The sequence below is a fragment of the Protopterus annectens genome, chromosome 4.part1 (genome assembly GCF_019279795.1).
Source record: "Protopterus annectens isolate FY-2018-M chromosome 4.part1, PAN1.0, whole genome shotgun sequence".
Taxonomy (NCBI): Eukaryota; Metazoa; Chordata; order Ceratodontiformes; family Protopteridae; genus Protopterus; species Protopterus annectens.
The window spans coordinates 143,496,259-143,517,443 of NC_056734.1; the positions used below are offsets into that span (position 1 = coordinate 143,496,259).

Consider the following 21,185-nt stretch of genomic DNA (forward strand, 5'->3'; position numbering starts at 1 on the left):
ACTGGTTAAAAAAAATATCACTCTTGTGAAAATGTTGAATCAGTTATTTAAAGAATGGACTAATGAGAATGGATAATATTTTATTCTTCATTTAAAGTTTATAAAATAGATGGTATTTATTCTTGATTAAATGCTATTGATCACAAAAGCATGTCAGTCCTAATGTTTATACAGTTAAATATGCATTTTTACAACCTATGTTTGTTTTTATTTAAGATAAGAAGTACTGTTAGTACTGTCCTATGAGAGTTTGTTCTCAGGTAAGAAGCACAAATAAATAAATCAAGGCCTGTTGCAGGTCCAAATGGATGTTAATAATATTTCTGTCGTTTCCTTGCTCTGTAGCTGTCATTTCAATGGGGGGGGGGGGCTTAAATATGAAACTCCCAGAGTTGTGATACTTCATTTTGGGGATGGTAACATTTGCTCTGAAGTCAGTTTAGTAAGATGTGTAATCTATATATGGTTTCAATGACATCCTCTTTAGTAACAATTTAATTCAATTTAATGTAATTAAACTCCAAGAGATGGGCGCTACATCCTTCTTTTGCAGGACTATAGTTGCTGTAAAGATGTTTTTTACTGACCCAATTTATAAAAATATATAGATAAAATATCAGTCTTATTTACACTAATAATCAAAGTTTTGCATGCCATTTAGTAAAGAAAAGTGAACAATATCATATCAAATGTAAATGTTACAATGAGAAACAAAAATGAAGCGGACAAATGATAAACACCGGTGAAATGATGAGAGCCAGTAGAAGGCTATATTGACAAATAACATTATGTATGTCATCTTGTGGCATTAACTAGACCCTGCTTTGTTTGAAAAATGACAACAACCATGAAGCAATGTCTTAGAAAATAAAATACTATTGGAAGTTAAAATATTCAGGAAAAAAAAGTGTAGTAAGTCATTAAAGTGATAACAACTGCAGTTTTGATGTGTTTTTCCATACCTTTGGGCCAGTATCCCCTTGAGGACCAAATCGTAAAACACTAGGATTTCCTTTTTCACCTTTGAGCCCATGTACCCCACAAGGACCAGGGGAGCCATCCATTCCTGGTAGTCCAGGGGAGCCTTTACTTCCTTTTGCACCTAGTGGGCAGAGAACAGTAATTATTTATGTACACATGATCATAGCATAAGTAAATTCAGATCAAATATATAAAATTCATGTTTGTGCTCTTACATTAAATGCATATTTGTTTGAATATCTGTTATAGACAAGGTTTAAACTAAGGTTTTTGTGGTAAAAATACGTTTTATTTATTTATTTGCAGTTTATTAACCGGGAAAGTTCATTGGACCGAAAATTAGCTCATTTTCAATGGAGGCTGGGGGAGAAAAGCTACATACACAAAAATTACAAAGCTAATATCTACAAAGTTAAAAAAGTACAATACAATTTTTAATTACTACTAAAACATTGTAACAAATAAGACAGAATAATAAAATTTGAGCAAGGTGTTGTAACAAAGCATTGAATAAAATTAAAACACAAGTATTTTGGAGTATAATTTGGAGTGCAGGCATACATGCACTCTTAATTTCATGAGGGGAGAGGTAGAAAGAATTAGAGAAGGAGAGTAAAACAGTGAGAGGTAAATACATTGAGTTACAAGAATGGAGAAATGAGGGAGGGAGTGGAAATGAAATGAAGGGAGTCAGTAGGTTGAGTTTTGAGAAAGGAAAATACAGAGGACGGGGAGCAGAAATGAAATCGAGGGAGTCAGGTGGGGTGAGAGCATCAGCATTCCCAGTGAGAAGACAGATGGGAATGTAGCATGGTCTTGAAGGGGGAGGGGTTTTGGGTGATTCGAATGTGGGGGGGGTAGTGAATTCCATAGACAAGCAAGGGAGAAAGACAGGAGAAATTGCCCTGGTGCGCTTAAGGGTTTGTACACTTTGAGGAGGTTCTGGTTACTGGACCTAAGTAATCTGTCAGGATGATGCAAGATGAGTATGGAGGAGAGGGAAGGGCAGTTAGTGGTTTGAAAATTAGTTTGTGAGCAGTTAACAGTTGAATGTAAGAGAGATAGTGGGGGGAGCTCCAGCCAGTTCAAGGAGTGGAGTGCATCACATATTGTCTGGTGCATGAGAGCATGGCTTTAGGTTTAGTATAAGTTTTTTATGGTGTGCAGAGAGATGGGTTGTATGCTAAGGGGGGACATGAGTAGAGTTACTGACAGTGGGACTAGAGTTGAGGGTGTGGGATGAGGGTGGAGTAGAAGTGTTATTGGAGAATGATGCGGTGAGCTTGACTATTGAATCATTAAAGAAGGAGTTGAACTGGGTAGCTAAGATGTGATCTGGAGATTTAGGGTCAGGACAGGGATTCTCTTTTTTGCCAGGAGAGAGGCGAGCAGATATACTGTTCCAATATTATTTTGGGTGGATCTATGATTGTTTTGAAGTTTGGAGTAGTAGGACTTTCGGTCTGAAGCAATTTATTTTTCACTTGATTACAAAGTTGCTTATATTCAATAAGGGTGTTAGGTGTTTTAAATTTTTGGTAATGCTTCTAAGATTTTTCTGAGAGATGCATGAGTTTAATAGTTGCTTTAGTTAGCCAAGGGGTGGATTTTTGATTCTTTTAGTTCAAGGGGGAGTGAATCTATCTAGTAGCTTATTGAATGTAGTATTGAAGTATGAGAAGGTAAACACTTGCACCACACCACACTCATAACATAGTCTCACTAAATCTACACCACCAAAATCCACACATAGTAACACAAAAACATTCGCGGAGGCTCTCATTAATAATCTGTTTAAGCAACAGAGACCTCCAAAGCAGAAACGCAAGCAACCTCCATCCCCCAACACAACCCAAATGACACATAGCCCGCAGACTCAGTGTGCCACTCAACCACAGCCAATAAGGCAAAACAACGTACCCAACACACTAGTCATAGGTGACTCTATAGTCAGGCACACTGATGTCCCGCTCACTAGGCTAAACAAGGAGAAGGTTACTGTCAGCTGTCTGTCAGGTGCCAGGATCCACCACATAACCCAAGCACTCAGGTCACTCCACAACAAGTACAAATATGACTCTGTCATTGTCCATGTTAGTGTGTACGACCTGAGATGTACCTCCCTGGACTACATGAAAAGAGACATGGAAGAGCTCTCTGATCTTGTAGCCCAGGCAGGTATGACCCTAGCCCTGAGTAGCATCCTGCCATCACCCAGAATGATACCGCAGTACAAGGACAAAATGATTGACTTCAACAATTGGCTAAGCTTCTGGTGCCATTCTAAAGGGATCCAGTATCTGTCTGTCTGGGATGACATGGTCGACAGACCATGATGCTTTGCCAGAGATGGCCTGCACCTGTCACCCCTGGGATTCTGAATACTGGCTAAGGTTCTTGCCACCCCTATACTGCCTTTTTTAGGCAAGGTTCAAATGACAAATTCACCACTGTAACAGGAACAGGCAAGCAAAAACTGAGGGTAATGCTACTCAATGCTAGAAGTCTAAATCTCAAAATGCACTCACTCGAGGCACTCCGTAAAATGGAGAACATCGATATCTGTGCAGCTGATTTTAAAAAATTCCCATAGTGAAGGAGGATATAATTTGTCAAAAGAAGAAAATGAATTATTGAAAGATTTAAGTAATATGAATACCATCAGATTCATAAAACCAGACAAGGGAGGGGATATGACAGGGTTTAATAAAAGTGATTATAATGAAATAATGGAAGAACTTTTAAATGGGGATACTTATAAAAAAAGTTCCCTAAATGAAATGAACACAGCCTATAGACGTATCAGGGGGACCTTGTATGATTTATTCATAGATGGGGATTTAAGCACAGATGAATTCAACTATTTAAATACAGACTACCCAACAATACCTGCCTTTTTTGGGGTTCCAAAGCTCCATAAAAGCATTGAAAAGCCACCATTTAGACCTATAGTAGATGCATGGGGGTCTATAACATACCCAATCGCTAAATTCATAGACAATAATCTTAAGAAATATATACAAACTGAGAAGCATCTACTAAAAGATTCGTGGCACTTTTTAAAAATCATGAACAATGTTAAATATGATAAAAGAGATGTACTACTAACTGTTGATGTAAAGGATTTGTATTCTACAATCCCACACAATGAAGGGATTGACATGTTTGAAAATTATCTAACAGGGAAAGGATTGGGACAGAATATAATTAACTTGCATAGTAATTTATTGGAAATAACTTTGAAAAATAATTACATTTACTTTAATAAGAATATTTATATACAAGACGAAGGGGTAGCAATGGGATCCCCCTGTGGTGGCTTGTATGCTAATATTGTCATGTATATGTGGGAATTTGAAAAAGTTTTTAAATCTGAATATTTTAAACATTGCAAATTATATTTGCGCTTTTTGGATGATATTTTTATATTGTGGGAGGGGGATAAAAATTCAATTGAGGAATTTATAACATATATTAATAACACAACATCATTTTTACAATTTACAGCTACATATAATGAAGACACTATTTCATTTTTGGACGTCTTATTAAAAAAAGACGAGAATAGTTATAAATCAGAAATATTTCGCAAGAAAACGTATAGCAACACATTCCTACACTATAGTAGTTGCCATCCTTTTTCACAAAAGAAGGCCGTAGTAAAAGGCCAATTTGTGAGGGCAGCAAGGATGGTGACTAAATGGGATGATTTTAAAAATGAATGTATAATATTAAAGAATATGTTTTTAAATAGAGGGTATCCAATGGAGTTAGTGTCTGAAGTGATGACAGAAGTGTCGACGAAGAGAAAAAATTCCTTTTATCAACCCCTCTTAAATATTATTAATGATATGAGTGTTGAAAGGACAACAGCGACAAATGGATACATTCAATATAATGAAGATATAGTATCAAATATTGAAATACTAGATGAAACAAATTGTTCACAACAAAAATACAGAAATTCCTTTATAACAAAATTTAGTGTTCAAAGTAGAGCAGTAACAAAGGTTTTAAACAAGAATTGGCAAATTTTAATGAATGATACAACATTACATAATATTCTTGGTGAAAAACCTATAGTAGTATATAAAAAAGGAAAAAATATGAAAAATTATTTTGAATCACAGAGAAAAGAAGGATCTGGAAAAACTTTTAAATGTGGGAATTGTAAATTTTGTAAATATATCTTTGAAACCGCAGAAATAAATGTAGCCAATAAAAAAATTATTTTAAAACACAAAGCTTGCTGCTCTACTGAAAAAGTAGTTTATTGTGGAATATGTACAAATTGCCCTATGTTTTACGTGGGTAAAACAGAAAGGAAATTTAAAGAAAGAATAAGTGAACATGTAAGGGCAATAAGGGATGGTTGTGAATTCAATGCACTGGCAAAACATATTATAAATTACCCAGAACACTCATTTAAATTTGTAGTTTTGGATGTAATAAAAATACATGAAAGAGGTGGAGCTTGGCAACCTATGCTAGAAAAATCAGAACTAGAATGGCAAATAAGGTTAAATTCCAACAATTGACCGGGGATGAACCACCATTTATCAATCAGTAGTATTTTAAAAATAAAATCTTTGACTAGATAAAATAAATTCGTAAACATTACAAATATATAAACATACATATTTTTGGTACATATATTTTTATATATTTTTTATATATATATTTTACATAAATTTATTTATGGGTTAAATTTAATATATACATTAACACATCTTATTTATAATTCATAAAAGATTTAAACCAAAGGAGCGCAAATATTTTTAATGGAAAATATTTTTAATGGAACCACACCCCCACCAGGGGCAACAATATCCTAGATCTAGTCATTACCAACATGAGTGACCGGTGTTCCACATCTGAAGTCAACGCCTCATTGGTCCAATCCGACCATAAGCTAATTACCCTAGATATCCACATCCTGCCCCCACCCCCCATTAAGGAAACCATGGTAAAAAATTTCTCCAAAGCCAACTTCATGCTTCTTAAGACAGAAGTGGTGAACTTCATGACACCCATGCAGATGGACAATACAGTTATGACTACAGAATACTACACAATTTCACTTTATAAGCACTTACATGAGTGCATGGATCATGCTATCCCAAACAGAACCAAGATGCTATCCTCAAAAAAAAGGAAGCCAATCTGGTGGTCCCCTGCCATAAACAAACTGTACAACAGAAGGAAGAAACTGTTGCAAAAGTGAGTAAATTCCCATGAGTGGAGGAGCTCCCTGGTCAGCCTCAGTAAGAAGCTGTGATCCCTGATACAATCCTACAAAGCTAGTTACGAAAACAAAATTGCCACTGATTCTAAAGACAACCACAAAGCATTCTAAAGCTATGTTAAAAATCTCAATGGCAACACCCAGATCTGCTCTGAGTTACAGCACAATAGCACTAAATATACAGAACCAACTGATATTGCCAACATCCTGGCAGATAGGTTCAGTGCTAACTTTACCCCCCTCTCACCCCCTAAAGAGCCCATCTCTATACCGGAAGAATGCAAAGTTCCTGTAATCACAGCTGCACAGGTAAAAACCACACTCTCCAAAGCCAAGAACACAGCATCCATGGGACCAGACAACATCCCAGGCTGCATTCTACTCGAATTACAGAATGAACTGACACCCCACCTAAGTACCATGTTCAGTCATAGCCTCACCTCAGGCTTTGTGCCTGCTGAATGGTGCACAGTGTTGGTTATCCCACGCCACAAGGGGGAAGACACCATGGACCCCAGGAACTACCGTCCCATTAGCCTGATGAGCCTGGTCTGCAAGGCCATGGAATATATTATCATGGAACTTATAAACAAAGACATTGGTAATCTCAAAACTCTGGACTCCACCCAGTTCGGGTTTGTAAAAGGCAGATCATGTCTCCTAAACCTGATAGACTTCTTTGAAGCAGTCACCAAAGCCGTTGACAAGGGTAAGGTGGTTCACACAGCCTATCTAGATCTTGCTAAGGCTTTCAACACCATCCCCTACTCTGGAATTATAGATAAACTCACTAAACTAGGTATAAATCCCTATGTCACAAGATGGATTGTCAACTGGCTCACTGACAGAACCCACACTGTGAAAGTAGCAGACTCCAAATCCGAATTCAGACCAGTGACAAGTGGAGTACCACAGGGTTCAGTCCTGGGTCCTCTCCTGTTTGGTATCTACTTCTCTAAAGTACAGGCTAACACAGAAGGTCTTTGGCTAACGAAGTTCACAGATGACTGCAAACTAGGAGCCATAATCGAAACTCCTAATGATGTGGACATCCTACAAAAGGGCCTCACTGAGACAGATGCCTGGTATCAAAGCCATGGCCTCAAGCTCAGTGCCAAAAAGTGCATTGTCATCCCCTTTGGTAAAAACTCTGTACCCATGAACTACAACATAGGGGGTAGTATACTTAACACTGAAAGTGTGATAAGAGATCTTGGGACACAGGTGGATAGTAGTCTCTCCTTTGATAATCACATTGCCACAGTAGTCAGGAAATCTTTCTACATGGCACACCTCATCACAAAAGGTTTCTCATCCAGAAAAAAAGAGGTCATTGTTCCCCTCTACTCATCACTCATTAGACCCATTATAGAGTACAACGCCCCTTTTGGTATGTACCTCACAAGACATCTACAACAACTGGAAAGGCCACAGAAATACCTCACAAAGAGGATTACTGGCCTCAAACAGATGCCCTACGCAGACCGTCTCAAAAAACTCCAGCTTTACTCCATCGCATATCGCCTACTCAGAGATGATCTCTGCCTAACATACAAAGCTGTGTCAAACCCAGAGCTGTTGGACATGCTCCACTTAAAGAAATCCCAATCCCTCTGAGCTACACATTCTAGGGACCTAAACCTTGTCACCACAATAAACAGAACATGCTGGAGGGATAGATTCCTGTCCAAGAGACTTCCCATACTCTGGAATAAACTACCTATCTATATCAAACAAAACTCCTCATTAGCTCTCTTCAAGAAAAATCTTGATGATTGGATGGGAAATAGGAAATTCACCCTGGGGATCACCTCTGTGGCTCTGCTCGACAGTGGTACAGGAAAATAATTTTCTTGTGTGGCAAAAGCCAGGGTACCTTTTTGGCTGGGCTTGTATAGGCCCTAGTACCTACCTATGAACCTATGAACCTATGAAACAGCATCATCATGAGGGAGGGTTTTTCCAGGGTTCCAATTCATATGTTTTAGTGAGTCAGAGAAAGCTTGAGGGTTGACTTTTTTAGACTACGAGTTGTGATGTAGTTGTGGTGAAGATGGAGGGAGGATGGTGAGAGATGAGCAAAGGCCGAAAGATGATCGCTGAGGGAGTTGGGTAGGGTGCTGTTGTCAGAAATGGAGTTAGGATGAGAAACTAATATCCAGTCCAGAACACTACCGGAGTTGTTGTCTTTATTGAATCTGGTAGGAGAAGTAATTATTTGGGTGAAGTTGTATACGTTTAAATTCTGAGGTGATGTAGGTGATTGAATAGAAGTCCAGTTTATATGTACATCACCTAAGAGTTTAGTTTCATTTCTTTTATTGAATGAGAACCAAGATAGGATATCTTCAAGAATGGGGATGTTATTTCCTGATGGAATATATAGGACAGCTATACATATGTTTTTATGGTTATTCATTTTTAGGAGGTCCAGGGTTAGTTCAGCTGTTGCGAATTGGGGTATAGGCTTGATATAAGGTGTCACTGTTAGGGAGGAGATAAAAAGTAGGGTTACTCCATCACCTTTCTTTAGACTTCTGTCATTTCTTATGATCTTGTAGTTGGAAGGGGTAATTTTGGAGTCTTTTATGTGGGGTTTTAGCCATGTTTTGGTGATAGAGAGATTGTCAGGGTGGTAATGGGACAGCCAGGCATGACGGGTAGGAAGTTTATTGTGTAAACTTTGGGTATTAATGGTAGCATAAAGGAGAGATTTATGATGAGAGGGTCAGGAAGACAAGTTAGGGTTGGAAGCATGGTTGTCTGAGGGTCCGGGATTAGGATGTATGTCACCAGAAAGTAGGATGGAGATTAGCTGGAGTAGGAAGGAGGCAAGGTCTTTAGATTCATTGCAGTTGTAGTTGAAAGCAGGGTAGCTGGAGAAATATGGATTTTGAGGGATTGGGACTGTATAACTGATATCAGGAAGAATCTTTCTATTAAAGAGTAGAGAGTCATTGTAGCATGTTAACTAGTCAATACTATTTTTACATAACATATTCTAGTATATATTCCATTACAAGCAATAAATGATTCGGCCAATTTTACATATTTTCAGTGACAGTTCGTTATACTAAGCTATAGACAATACAGACATATTAATTGTGCAACCTGACATCTATTGATAAAAAGCTGCAATATTTCAGTTTAACTTTTTAGACTTGTTTCCTTGTCTGTTAAAATATGCTAACTTGCTCTCTTCTGAGTTATTTATTTGGTAAACACAACAGCTGCATTTTTCCACTGATGCAAACTCCTCTGCACAATCGTGTAGGATGGGGGGGCAAGACCCATTACTCCTAAAACTTGTGTATTCCAACTCCATGGTGACATAAAGATAAAGAAGTAAGAACGCTCCCAAGAGAAAGGAACCATACTGCCTGTGCATACTTAGAAGTCAAACAAGCAGTGATTTCCTATGAAAAACAGCAATAAGGGAGTTTATCTTTGCCATTCTACGCTCAAGAAGGAATAGGGAAGCTCTGTCTCTCTCTCTCTCTCTCTATATATATATATATATATATATATATATATATATATATATATATATATATGGAATGGATGGCTGGCTGAATGAATGGATGACTGGCTGGATGGATGGATGGCTGCATGAATGGATGGATGGTTGGCTGGCTGCATGAATGGATGGATGGCTGGATGGATGGTTGGCTGGCTGGATGGATGACTGGCTGCATGAATGAATGGCTGGCTGCATGAATGAATGGCTGGCTGCATGAATGAATGGATGGCTGGCTGCATGAATGAATGGATAGCTGGGTGGTTGGCTGGCTGGCTGGCTGACTGGCTGGATGAATGGATGGATGGCTGGATGGATAGATGGATGGATGGATGGATGGATGGATGGATGGATGGATGGATGGATGGATGGATGGATGGCTCATTAGAATAAAAAAACAAAAAACAAATCTCATCGTTTTTTTAGTGGCTGTAGAAGCGCTTAAAACAAAGCACTCCTACAGCCGCGATCTTTGCAGGGCTCTTCCTGCCCCAATTCCCACCCCTTTCATGAATTTCAGCCATTTGCTTCATGGATTAAAGCACCCGGACCTAACAGGCAGTAGCTTTGCCTGCAGGTCCGAGTTGGTGACGTAACTGAATTGCCATGGAAAAGCCGGAAGTAATTGTGGCAATTCAGTGTGATTGAAAAGCGAGACTTTTCAAGTCCCACTACTTTGCACAGCGGGCAACAGGATGAGGCAGCTCAACCCGTGAGTTTCCCGCTGACAGCAGGATGGGTGGCAACCTTACATTTCACTGAATGTAAGTACTGTTGGGCAACTAAAATGTATATGCCCTTTAACCCACTGTAGTGCGATTCTGGAGTTAGTATATACCAGGCATTCTATACTAAATAATAAAGAAAAAAAAGTGGATTATCAAGTTGTGTGGTTTGTTTTCACCTGGGTTAAATGAACAGTTATAGTCAACCAATGAGCAGGACTTTTGTTTGAAATATGTTGTTTAAAAAGGGCATCTGTAATTATGTGTTTTATGATTCACACTGATGAAGGCTTTTGTTTCAACTGAAACGGGTCTGTTTTCTTTATACGTTACATGTTATAATAAAATTTAGTCTTTTACACACATCACTGTGTGCTGGTCTTTTGATTTTCCATTGTACTGTTCCTTTTTGGGGCCGTGCACTATCTACTTAAGTGACTTTCTCATAGTCACATAATGAGCGAAGATTGAGGGACTCAAACCCAGGACTTCAGGATGAAGCTTATATGCAGCTCATAGTCTTATTATTTTGCGCTAAACTGCCAGATAGTAACACTTATTTCAACTCCCTGAGCTTGCACATGCACATAACCATGCACACACATATACATATATTCACATGTACAGTTACATACATGCATGTATGAGCACACGGGCAGATGCACGTGCAAAGACATGTGCATGTGTGCATGAAGGAGTGCACATATACACATGTCTGTACATGGACCTACATGGACATAGGCATGCATGAGTGCACACATGCATGCACACACGCACAGGCACACACACATACACACACACACACACACACACACACACACACACACACACACACACACACACACACACACACACACACACACTCCTTGCCATCGAAAAAACAGCTTGATGATCAGTTGTTTACACACATATCCTGCCCTCCCACCCAATACAGCTACTTCCTATGCACATTACTGTAGCCATAATTGTCTTTCACTTTCTTCATAATCAGACAACAGATAAGGAAAATAAAAGACTACTCACAGTAATGTATTCCAGCTTCTTTCTCTCATACACGTGGTGGATTTTCCCAACATTAACTCACCTGTCTTTTGTATAACTACCACTAATATGTGAGCACAAAGAAAGTGATGGAATTTGCCATGTAATGTATTTCAGTTGTTGCTGTCATTCAGAGCAATCCCAAACCACAGCTCTAACTACTCAAATGAACGATTTCTTAAAAATTAATGTTTTACTTCTGTGTTCAGTGTATACTGATATCATTGCCCACATATTAACTATCAGGTATCAACCTCATATCTCAGGAATCAGGGACAAATCCCCGAAAAACAAAGGGACCAAAATCATGGCTAGATTTAAATGCTGCTCTTATACACATAGAAAAAAAATGGAAGAATAAGACATTTTGTATTGGCATTCATTTTCTGAAGGCTATAAAGTGTGAAAGTCAACTTACTGTTATTATTTAATGTATGCAGTTCTCAGCATTTTGACTGCAAACTACAAAATTGATGAGTAAAAGACTAACAATATGAAGTAAAATTAAGTCCATTCTATAAAATCAGGGCCAGTTGAGATAAATGTGTTCTACCAGTATTTATAAAACTCTCTAAAAGAGAAAAGCATCTCCCTGAAGATAAGGCCCATCTGGTCTTCCTAAAACACAAGGCAAGCACTGAAATCAGTTGCTTTGGGCAACCGATCTCTAGTGCTTACCACACATTCATTCAGTTTATACCAGCTTTATCTTAACATGGTCATACTGCAACCCTATTTAGGATAAAGCGTGTAACTGAAGAATGAGCAATCTTTTTCATTCACTGATTACCAGTTTTATGTAAATCGGGATTATAGTTCAACCCTGTTTAAGATAAAGAGCACAATCAGAGAATGAAGTACCTACATCCCCCTCCCCAGCTACCTAAAACGTCTGCAGCCGCTACACAGTCTTGGATGTTCAGGGGGTTCTCTGCTCATTGGTTGATCTACATGTATCACTGGTGCCTAATGACAGCTATGCATTACAAAAATGCAGATTAAAAGTCAAGTCCCCATTGTTTGGGGAAAATAAGTCACATTTTGAGTGAAATGTGAATATTCGTATCATCTTCATTCTTTGCATAGGATTATAAAGGTAATTTTAATTAGCAAAACTATGTGTAATTATGCTAATTAGTTGAAATCACTTTCTACAAAAATAAATTCACTGGAACAAACCTCCTGAAACAACCTTAGGTGAACTGAGGAGTTAAGTTTTTTGGGGAGGCAAGACCTGCCCAACAACCCCCATGTGGGGGATACCCTTCATACTCCCCACACTTATACAATAGTGGAGAGAAATGAAAACTCCACTGTTTCTGAAAGTTGTTTCTGCATTTTTACTTCAGTCTTTCATCATTTGTAGAAACAGCTGTTGATAGACTGATATGCTCCCAACTGTCTATGTAAGTCATCATTTTGGTACATGTGCTTTAATATATTTTGAAAAAGGAACATTAGCATTTAGCTGATTCACTTGCACAGCGGAAGAGTGCCTGAATATTGGGATCTTTCTTTGATAACTGCAGTTGAACTTGGAGTAACAGCTGTGAGTTATAAGAATATACTGGCCAGAATTCTGACCAAAGGGGTGTATGCAGGTACTAGCCAGTACAAGGTTGATCCAAAATAGTGTGCTATGGGTAGTGCAGTGCACAGGAATTCCCCAAGAACATGTCTGTCCTGACAGTGATAACAGTCAAAATGCTATCTGCAGTATGAAAAGCAGAGGCTGACTAAAGTTAGAAATCACTAGGTAAAGCCTGCAAGGTTGTTGGGCATTAGTGACAGCCTGTGTCCTTTTAACTTAATCATAGTAGGGTGCTCTGGAAAAATAACAAGGTAGGTGGCTATATGGCTTGAATACAAATGTCAGGAGATGAAGGGGTGACAGAATGATAGTGCTGAGTATAGTTAGAACATGTACTAAGTATGAAAACAACTTAAACTCTAATCTGCATAACTCAACAGTAGGAACATTTCAAGTACTATAAACAGTAAAGTGTTAAGCGCTATATGCAGTCAATATTAAGAGCTAGGGAACACAGTGGACTTGAGAAACAGAAGCACACCTATTCATATTAAGACATATTTATATCTCATCTCATAGCACTGAATGAAAAGCAAGCAGCACTACCAGTTTTTTTCTCTTTGTCATTTTTATTTGTGCATGGTACTTTCAGCTCACAGTACAAAACCTGTAAAAATGACTTAACTCATCACTTTACACTCACAGTGAGATATGTTTACTTGCATTCTCTTTATGTTTTTATAGCATTCAATATTTATCATTGCTACTAGCTACTCATTCCATTACCTATTCTGTTATGAAGTATCAATACAAGTATTTCCTGGGGCTTTTCTCTATGGGACTTTGTTCAAAATGAGCTTTGTTTCAGTTGGACTATCCCAAATAGCAAATGAAAATAAATAAATAAATAAATAAATGAATGAATACATGTAAACACACATACATACATACATAATAAATAGGTATGCCTCCTTTAGTATACTTGGCTATAGTATACATACTTGTGATGTAAGATAGATTACTAAAGTTTGAGAAAGATGGTTGCCTGCAGTAATCCACAAATATAAAACATGATAAAAGCACATGGGATACTTGACCATTCTGTTGGTGTAATTTAATACAGATACATTCACTGTTAAAAATCATTAAGTCCTTTTAAACACCTGTCTCCTACATTGAAATAATCAGTGCTTTTTCATCCATGTTCATTCCAGTCACTTCATAGTAATCATTGTCATTTAATATTAGAAGTCCATGCTCTTACTAAATTAATGGTCTGATTAAACTGCCATTCATAGTCTTAACTGAATCAGTTACTTGTAGATTCATATGCAGTGTACCCAGCTCTACCTAATCTTCTGTATGATTAAAAAATAAGTGTCTTAAAAGCAGTCTGGATGTGACAGTGATCTGACATCTACAGTAGTTCTTATAGCCCTCTCCTATATACTTTGTAGCAAATTAAACACATCAAAACTAATTGTACACTCAAAAACTATCGTTTACCCAAAATAAATAATAATTATGCTTATAAAATTATTTAAAATTATTAATGAAAATTAAATGGCATCTTATTTGAAAGAGCTTTGCAGTAATTGTCTGCTAAGAAAACAAATATACTAGGTATATGTGCTATTACAGAACATTTGTCATTTATAAATATACTTTTTTGTTAAAAGATTTATTATCATTAGTAAAGACATATTTTTAAAAACTGAGATGAAGAAAAAACAGACACTAAAACATGGCAGAGTGGCAAACAAACAAAAGTAAAAAATAAAGCAATAGTACACTTTATTCAAACTGGTGAGCACTTTTGCATTATAAAAGCTTCTTCAGACCAAGTTAAAATTAATTAAAAACAACACTATTTATATAGAAACAATTAAAATCCAAAACAACCAATTGGATACAAGGTATCATCATTTCTGTTATAGCCTATCTCATGAAATGTCACCCAATCAAAAGACAAAAGCTCTGAAAAATCAACCAAATTACTACCTATAAAAGTAATAATATTCTAAAACATCATCAACTCATGAAAATGTCTGTACCATAAAAATAAAAATGCATAAATTACTTAAGAAGCTGTTTTGATTTAAATACTGGCTTAAGCGGTACATGTTCATTCAGGCCCGATCCACTGTCAGCTCTTAAAGAGATAATCCATCAGGACTCGGACCTCTCTGTCATATTGCCAAAATGACCTAAACGTCCTACAGTAAACAACTTATCAATAACTAAAAACATAAAATAGTATGTGCTGTCCTTCTCGACAACATGTTTAATAACAGCATTACGCTTGTTACCTTTCTTAATATGGTACAAGTGTTCACTCATCCTCTAAGTGAGCTATTTGTTTTACCAATATAAAAACATTTACATTATACACAATAAGCTAGATAGACAAGATCCATAGACAAGATCCATAGTATAACACTCAGCCCTGATCTTAAAGGTATGCTCAACCCCTGTATCTGGATACTTAAAATGATTAGTGCTATCTATCAAGGAGCAGTAACTACAGCTGTCACAAGGATAAGTGCCAACCAATCCATCAATCTTTGGGTGTTTAAACATAGTAGGATAGCCTAATGCGCTCTTCAAGGGGCTTTTGTTGTTATAACAGAAATGAGGTTTTGAGCCAATAAATTCCCTAACTCAGTCATCAGCAAGCAAGATAACTAATTCTTCCTAAATATATCTGTAATCAACTTGGTGTTACTACTATAGTACATTGAAATCATAACATCTGTCTTATCAGGGCGAAACTACATTACTGGGTTGTACTCTGATGAAGAAAAGTATCGTCTGGACTTAATCTGTCTCGACAATTTACTAAAGACTAGTCCTTCTTCTACCTCCCTTCTCTGATAGCCTCTACTAACCAGGTCCTGTTACAAAGAAGGTATATCATGTAAAAATCATTCATCCTTGGCATTCAGACAAGAAACACGCATGCCCTGTCCCTTAACATTATTAAAAATGTGTTTAGGGTGCATGCTAGTTCTATGTAATAAAGAACACTTATAACAGTCTTTATGACAAAGGCTCATAGTAAAAGTTAAATCAAGTTCTCTATGGACTTTAATGGTGCTGTTTTTAATTAATTTTTAGTTGGTCTGAAGACGTGTTTATAATGCAAAAGTGCTCACCAGTTTGAATAAAGTGTACTATTGTTTTATTTTTGACTTTTGTTTGTTTGCCACCCTGCCCATTTTCTCTTCATCTCACTTGTTCTAGATTTTTGGCCACCGTTTTATCCTGCTTGACTATTTTGTATACTTTCTGAATATTTTTAAAAACATTATATCATATAAATGAGCATATTCCAGATTATGATGGAGACAATCACCATGAAACACCAATCATCAACGTCTTTGTATTAATTTAGCAATAAGTATTGCTAAAATTGTTTTAGAGTCATTTAACTCTATAATGTTCATTCCCACAGAAAAGTTTGCATGTTATAACAGAATGTCTAACTCTAGTAATATATATCAGTCATACAAGTATCACTAACTTTTAAAAGTTCTACTCTATTAAGTCCATCTTATATTCTTCTCAACATTTGTAATTTTTGTTGCTGCTGTAGTCTTGTTAATGTTTTATAAATTTTACTGGAGCTTTTGTCCCCTGGCCTCTGCTTAAAAAGGATCTGTGTAGTCAGAATTTTCCAGTAAACAAATGTAAAATAAAATAAATAAATAAAAATAAATAAAATATTTTGATGGTAGAGTTGGCTATGCAATTTTTGCAACATTCTCAGAAGATTTTGAAAGAACAAAATATATGCAACATTTTGAACATAAAAGAGGTGTAAAATGAATGCCAGTTGTGAAGAATTATCTGCACCTGGCATTATGCAGCTAAAGAGCATCACAAGAAAATGTTAAACAAGATAACCGCATATTTAAACATATGTAATCATCCTGAAAGGTAACTCCTGTTCATAGAAATCATAAAAAGCAACAAGGATTAATCTCACCTAAGCCAGTTAGCTAGTCTTGAAAAAACAGTACATCAAAGACTACATTACACTGAAAAATACATTTCTCTGTGAGATAAAATACAGATCCGTTGATCCACTTTATGTAAGCCTTAACTTGGAAGTCAGAAACAGGCTTAATGATGAATCACTACAGTTAAGGAAAATAATCTTTAGGCTTTTCTTGTACCTTTTGTATTTTACTGGGGTAGTATGTGTAAACTTTAATTTTATTTATTTTATTTATAGTTAGTTATTACATTACTGGGTTATTAATTTAGTTTGCAAGTTAGTTGGTAATCTTTGTGATTCAAACCAGGATCATAACTTTAAGAATAAGTTCCATTTTTCTTGAATAGTCTCATGAATTTTGTCTTTCAGGATTTTTTTTAACTCTGTGAAATCAACTTTGGGCTTCTAAATTTGGTCTCATATGATTTGATCTTACAAAGTCCTATCCCTCTTCTTTAAAACTTTAGGAGCTACATCACAATTCTAGATCAACTAGGAATTTGAAACTTTGTGCTCCCCATTAACATTCCAAATGTCTACTGTTGTTCATCAAGCTCACCAATAAAATGGCCCAGGTTTTCTTTAATTTCCTTGTAAAGAAATTTTACAAATATTTTCTTTTTTTTTTTTTGCCATCTAGCAACATCTATAATCAATTGCAGTAATTATTTTCCTTTATCAGGTCAGGCCAATCCAATATTCTCTCTTTCTTTAGGTATTCATGTTAGTATGTCTTCTCCACCATTAGACTAAAGCTTTTTGCTGTGCGTCTATTCTTTATTTCTTCCAAGGCTTTTTGGAGAAAAAATAGTAGTTATTTTACACTTCCTATTTTCAACTTCAGTGGTGCTTCAATGAGTTGCTGCTTTATTTCACAGTTGTTGTTTAATGGTTAGATGTTATTTCAGTGCTGATTTGTTTTACTTCATTTGGTGTGTCACATAATCATTTGTATAATCTAGTCATGGAGAAATCAGTACCCTCTAATGGTGAACTCTCAGTGGTCCAGGGACATCTAAATGAGTAGTCAGTGTGGACAAAGGAGAGAAGCTTAGATCTTCTTGTCAGAATAGCATTTTTTCTCTGAAGCTGAAATATGTAAGTTGGCATCCCCAAGTAGCCCACCTGTCTGGTCTTTTTGGTCTGTAAGGTCCATCTTTTCCACTGTAGTCATTCTTGTCACTGGTAACACTGACTGCAGAAAGATGATAAAAGCCATTTTGTAGGTGCATAAAGAAGGTATTTTTCTCTTTCCTTCAGATTCTAGGGTAGGTAAGGACTCTTTGCCCTTTTCCTTCTTTCTGATGCCTCCACATCATCCCCTGATACAGTAATGATCCTCCTGAGGATGGTAAAACTCCCACTAATGACAGAATGACAGAGTCAACAAAAGTAGGCATGTTGATAATAGCTCTGGCTGCGTTTTCATGGTCACAGCCATTTCTTTTGATTACTCCCATATCAACAACATTGTAGACAGAGGCTCTGTGGGCACTTGTTTTTTCAATGTTGGGCTTTTTTTTGGCCCTGGGTCTGAGAGTTGGGAAGTTGAGATCAGCTGCTTCAAAGATCAGCTTTCTAAGCATTCAAACCCTCAGCCTCAAGGGATTCACTGCTAACCTCAGCTCTTGGTAACTTCTCAATGATTAACTGGTTCACCTGGTCACTGTTAACCTCAGCTCTTGGCAACTTGTCAATAATTAACTGGGTTAGCTGGTCAGTGCCGATGACTGTAAGGCTGCTGGGGTCAGTTCTGGTTAGTGCCAACTGCAGCCATTCAGTGTCAGTATCGTTGGTGTTGAATGAGTTATCAGGATTGAATATACACCTGTAGTCAGTGAGTACTGTCAAGGCTTCAATGAGTTTCAACCAGATTAGAGGTTTATCTGGATGAAAAAATGGTCAAACCTTCAACTAGTTGAAATTTTGTAAAAGGCATTACATCCCATGTGGAGGCCTTGTCCTTCCACATCTTTTTGCTTGACACAAACACTACAGTTAATTAAACAGAGGGGAAAGATCACTTACACTGAACTAATGCTAGCATGCAAATTGGGTTGCTTTGGCATTAATTTTCTGTAGGATACAGTAACGGATGAGTTCAGCATTAGTGAAATTAAATAGCCAAGTTGAAACATCTGTTAGTTGACACTTGTCAAAGAGCTGGGTAAAGATTGTGAAGTCAAAATGCATCAAAGTAAAGGTACAATTAAGTTTCCATTTCTACATCTTGCAACTAAATGAATGTGGTCTTGCAGGTGAGCAAGCAGTACTAAAGCTGAGTGCATAATCCTGACTGGCATTAGAAAAAGATAGCTGTGGGGCAGATTAAGTCTAGTTTGCATTACTCAGTGGACAGTGGGTGATATAGAGCTGGTGATACATTTTGAGGCATGTATCTATCAGGATTCACTTTTTTTTTTATTTTTGTTGATCATTTCAAGAATGATAGAGTTTTCCTGCCCCTTCTTTAACAATTACAGAGACATGATCAGTCATCATTAAATCAGATCACAAATTGGTAATGTTCTTGTATAAAACTAGGAATACCCCACAAATAAATACTCACAGACTTTTAAAAAACAAATGTCCATCATACTTAATGATCTAACATCACTGCTCAGACTGACTGTGTAAAGACAGCCAAAGCCTTTTCATCCAAATTCTACTCTCATCTAAATAATTACATAGAGGAAATAATAACTACGTATACCAAATACTCATGAAATATTAAAAACAAACCCTTACAATGGAGCACTTGAATAAATAACATCAGCAGCATGAGGAAGAGAGTACTAAGATCTTATCAGAAGTCACCTACTCCCTATGTTAAAAACAAGCACAAGATGCTGGAAAAGTACTTAATTAAGCTATAAGAAAACACAGAGCTAATTATGAACTAAAAATGGCCACTGATACCAACAGTAGCTATACATCCTTAGCTGACTATGTTACAATGTTAAGAAACAACACCCATTATTTGTTAAAACTGATTCGCGATGATACCAGCAGATCTGGTCCCAAAGAAATAACTGATATCCTAGCTAACAAATTTAGTGTAAACTTCACCTCACTCAGCATCATACTGGCTCACCTGATTCATCAGTCCCCGATCCCCTTCTCCCTAAGATCACTATGGAACAAGTCCTAACAGCCTTTAAAAAAATAAATAAGACACCCATAAGCTTTGAAAATGTGTTAGGAAACTTAATAATTAGCGTCAAGCATTGCCCGCTGGAACCTCTAGTAAACCTCTGTAACATGAATCTGGCAATGGACTACTTCCCTAAAGCCTGCAGAATAGCTGTCAATATACCCCTACATAAGGGAGACCCACAACCTTGGTAATTATTGACCCATTAGTCTCAACAGCCTTTTTTGTACAGCCACAAAACATATAATTTCTACCCTTCCAAATATCACCATTGGTAATCTCTCAGCTCTGGACCCACATGAATTTTTCAAGTGTAATTCATGTCTTCATAGCTTTGTAAACTTCACTGAAAGTGTAAATGAAGCAGCTGACAGTGGCTATATGGTGGAACTGGTTGAGGTATTTGATACTAGCCCTCATGACAGCATTGTTGAAAAAAATGGTGAACTAAACATCAATCCATAAGTAGTAACATGGATAGCTAACTGATTATCAGACAGAAAACATTTCAAGAGCATTGAAGGTACTACCTGAGAAAGTAAAAATACCACAAGTGGAGTTCATCAGGGGTCAGTTCTGGGTCTTATTTCATTTGATATTTATTTCTCTGATCTTCAAGCCAATATCTCAGTTCTCTGGTTACCAGAATTTGCTAGGAAACTACAGGTTGCTATTTGACCACTCTTAGATGGGAAAGTGTCATAGGATGGGCTGGAGTATGTAAATGATTGATGCAAGAACATAGGCTTCTGGCTTGGTCAATGTTTTATGACTTATATGTTGAATTTTGGTCTGCTACTGTTGTATTTGAATATTGTATCAACTAAGATTGCTTGTTAATAATAAAAGAAAAAGAAGAGTGGCTTCAGAGTAAATACCAAAAATGTAATATATATTTGGTTTTAGTAAAGCCCTTTCTCACCATACAGCACAGATGCAACACCTCTTAAGAATGGCACTGTTATTATTGACCTAGGTATCCTTCAGTTGG

At 36.9% G+C, this 21,185-nt stretch overlaps 1 protein-coding gene across 2 annotated transcripts in view; it reads right to left on the bottom strand.

The window, feature by feature from the left end:
* Positions 1-21,185, bottom strand: part of LOC122800784 (collagen alpha-3(IV) chain-like) — a 1,680,215-nt gene that overhangs the window by 496,439 nt on the left and 1,162,591 nt on the right. For both annotated transcript variants that reach the window (XM_044070045.1, XM_044070046.1), the window contains exon 37: positions 963-1,102. In XM_044070045.1, coding sequence (XP_043925980.1) covers positions 963-1,102 — 140 coding nt within the window. The remainder of the gene's footprint in view (positions 1-962; positions 1,103-21,185) is intronic.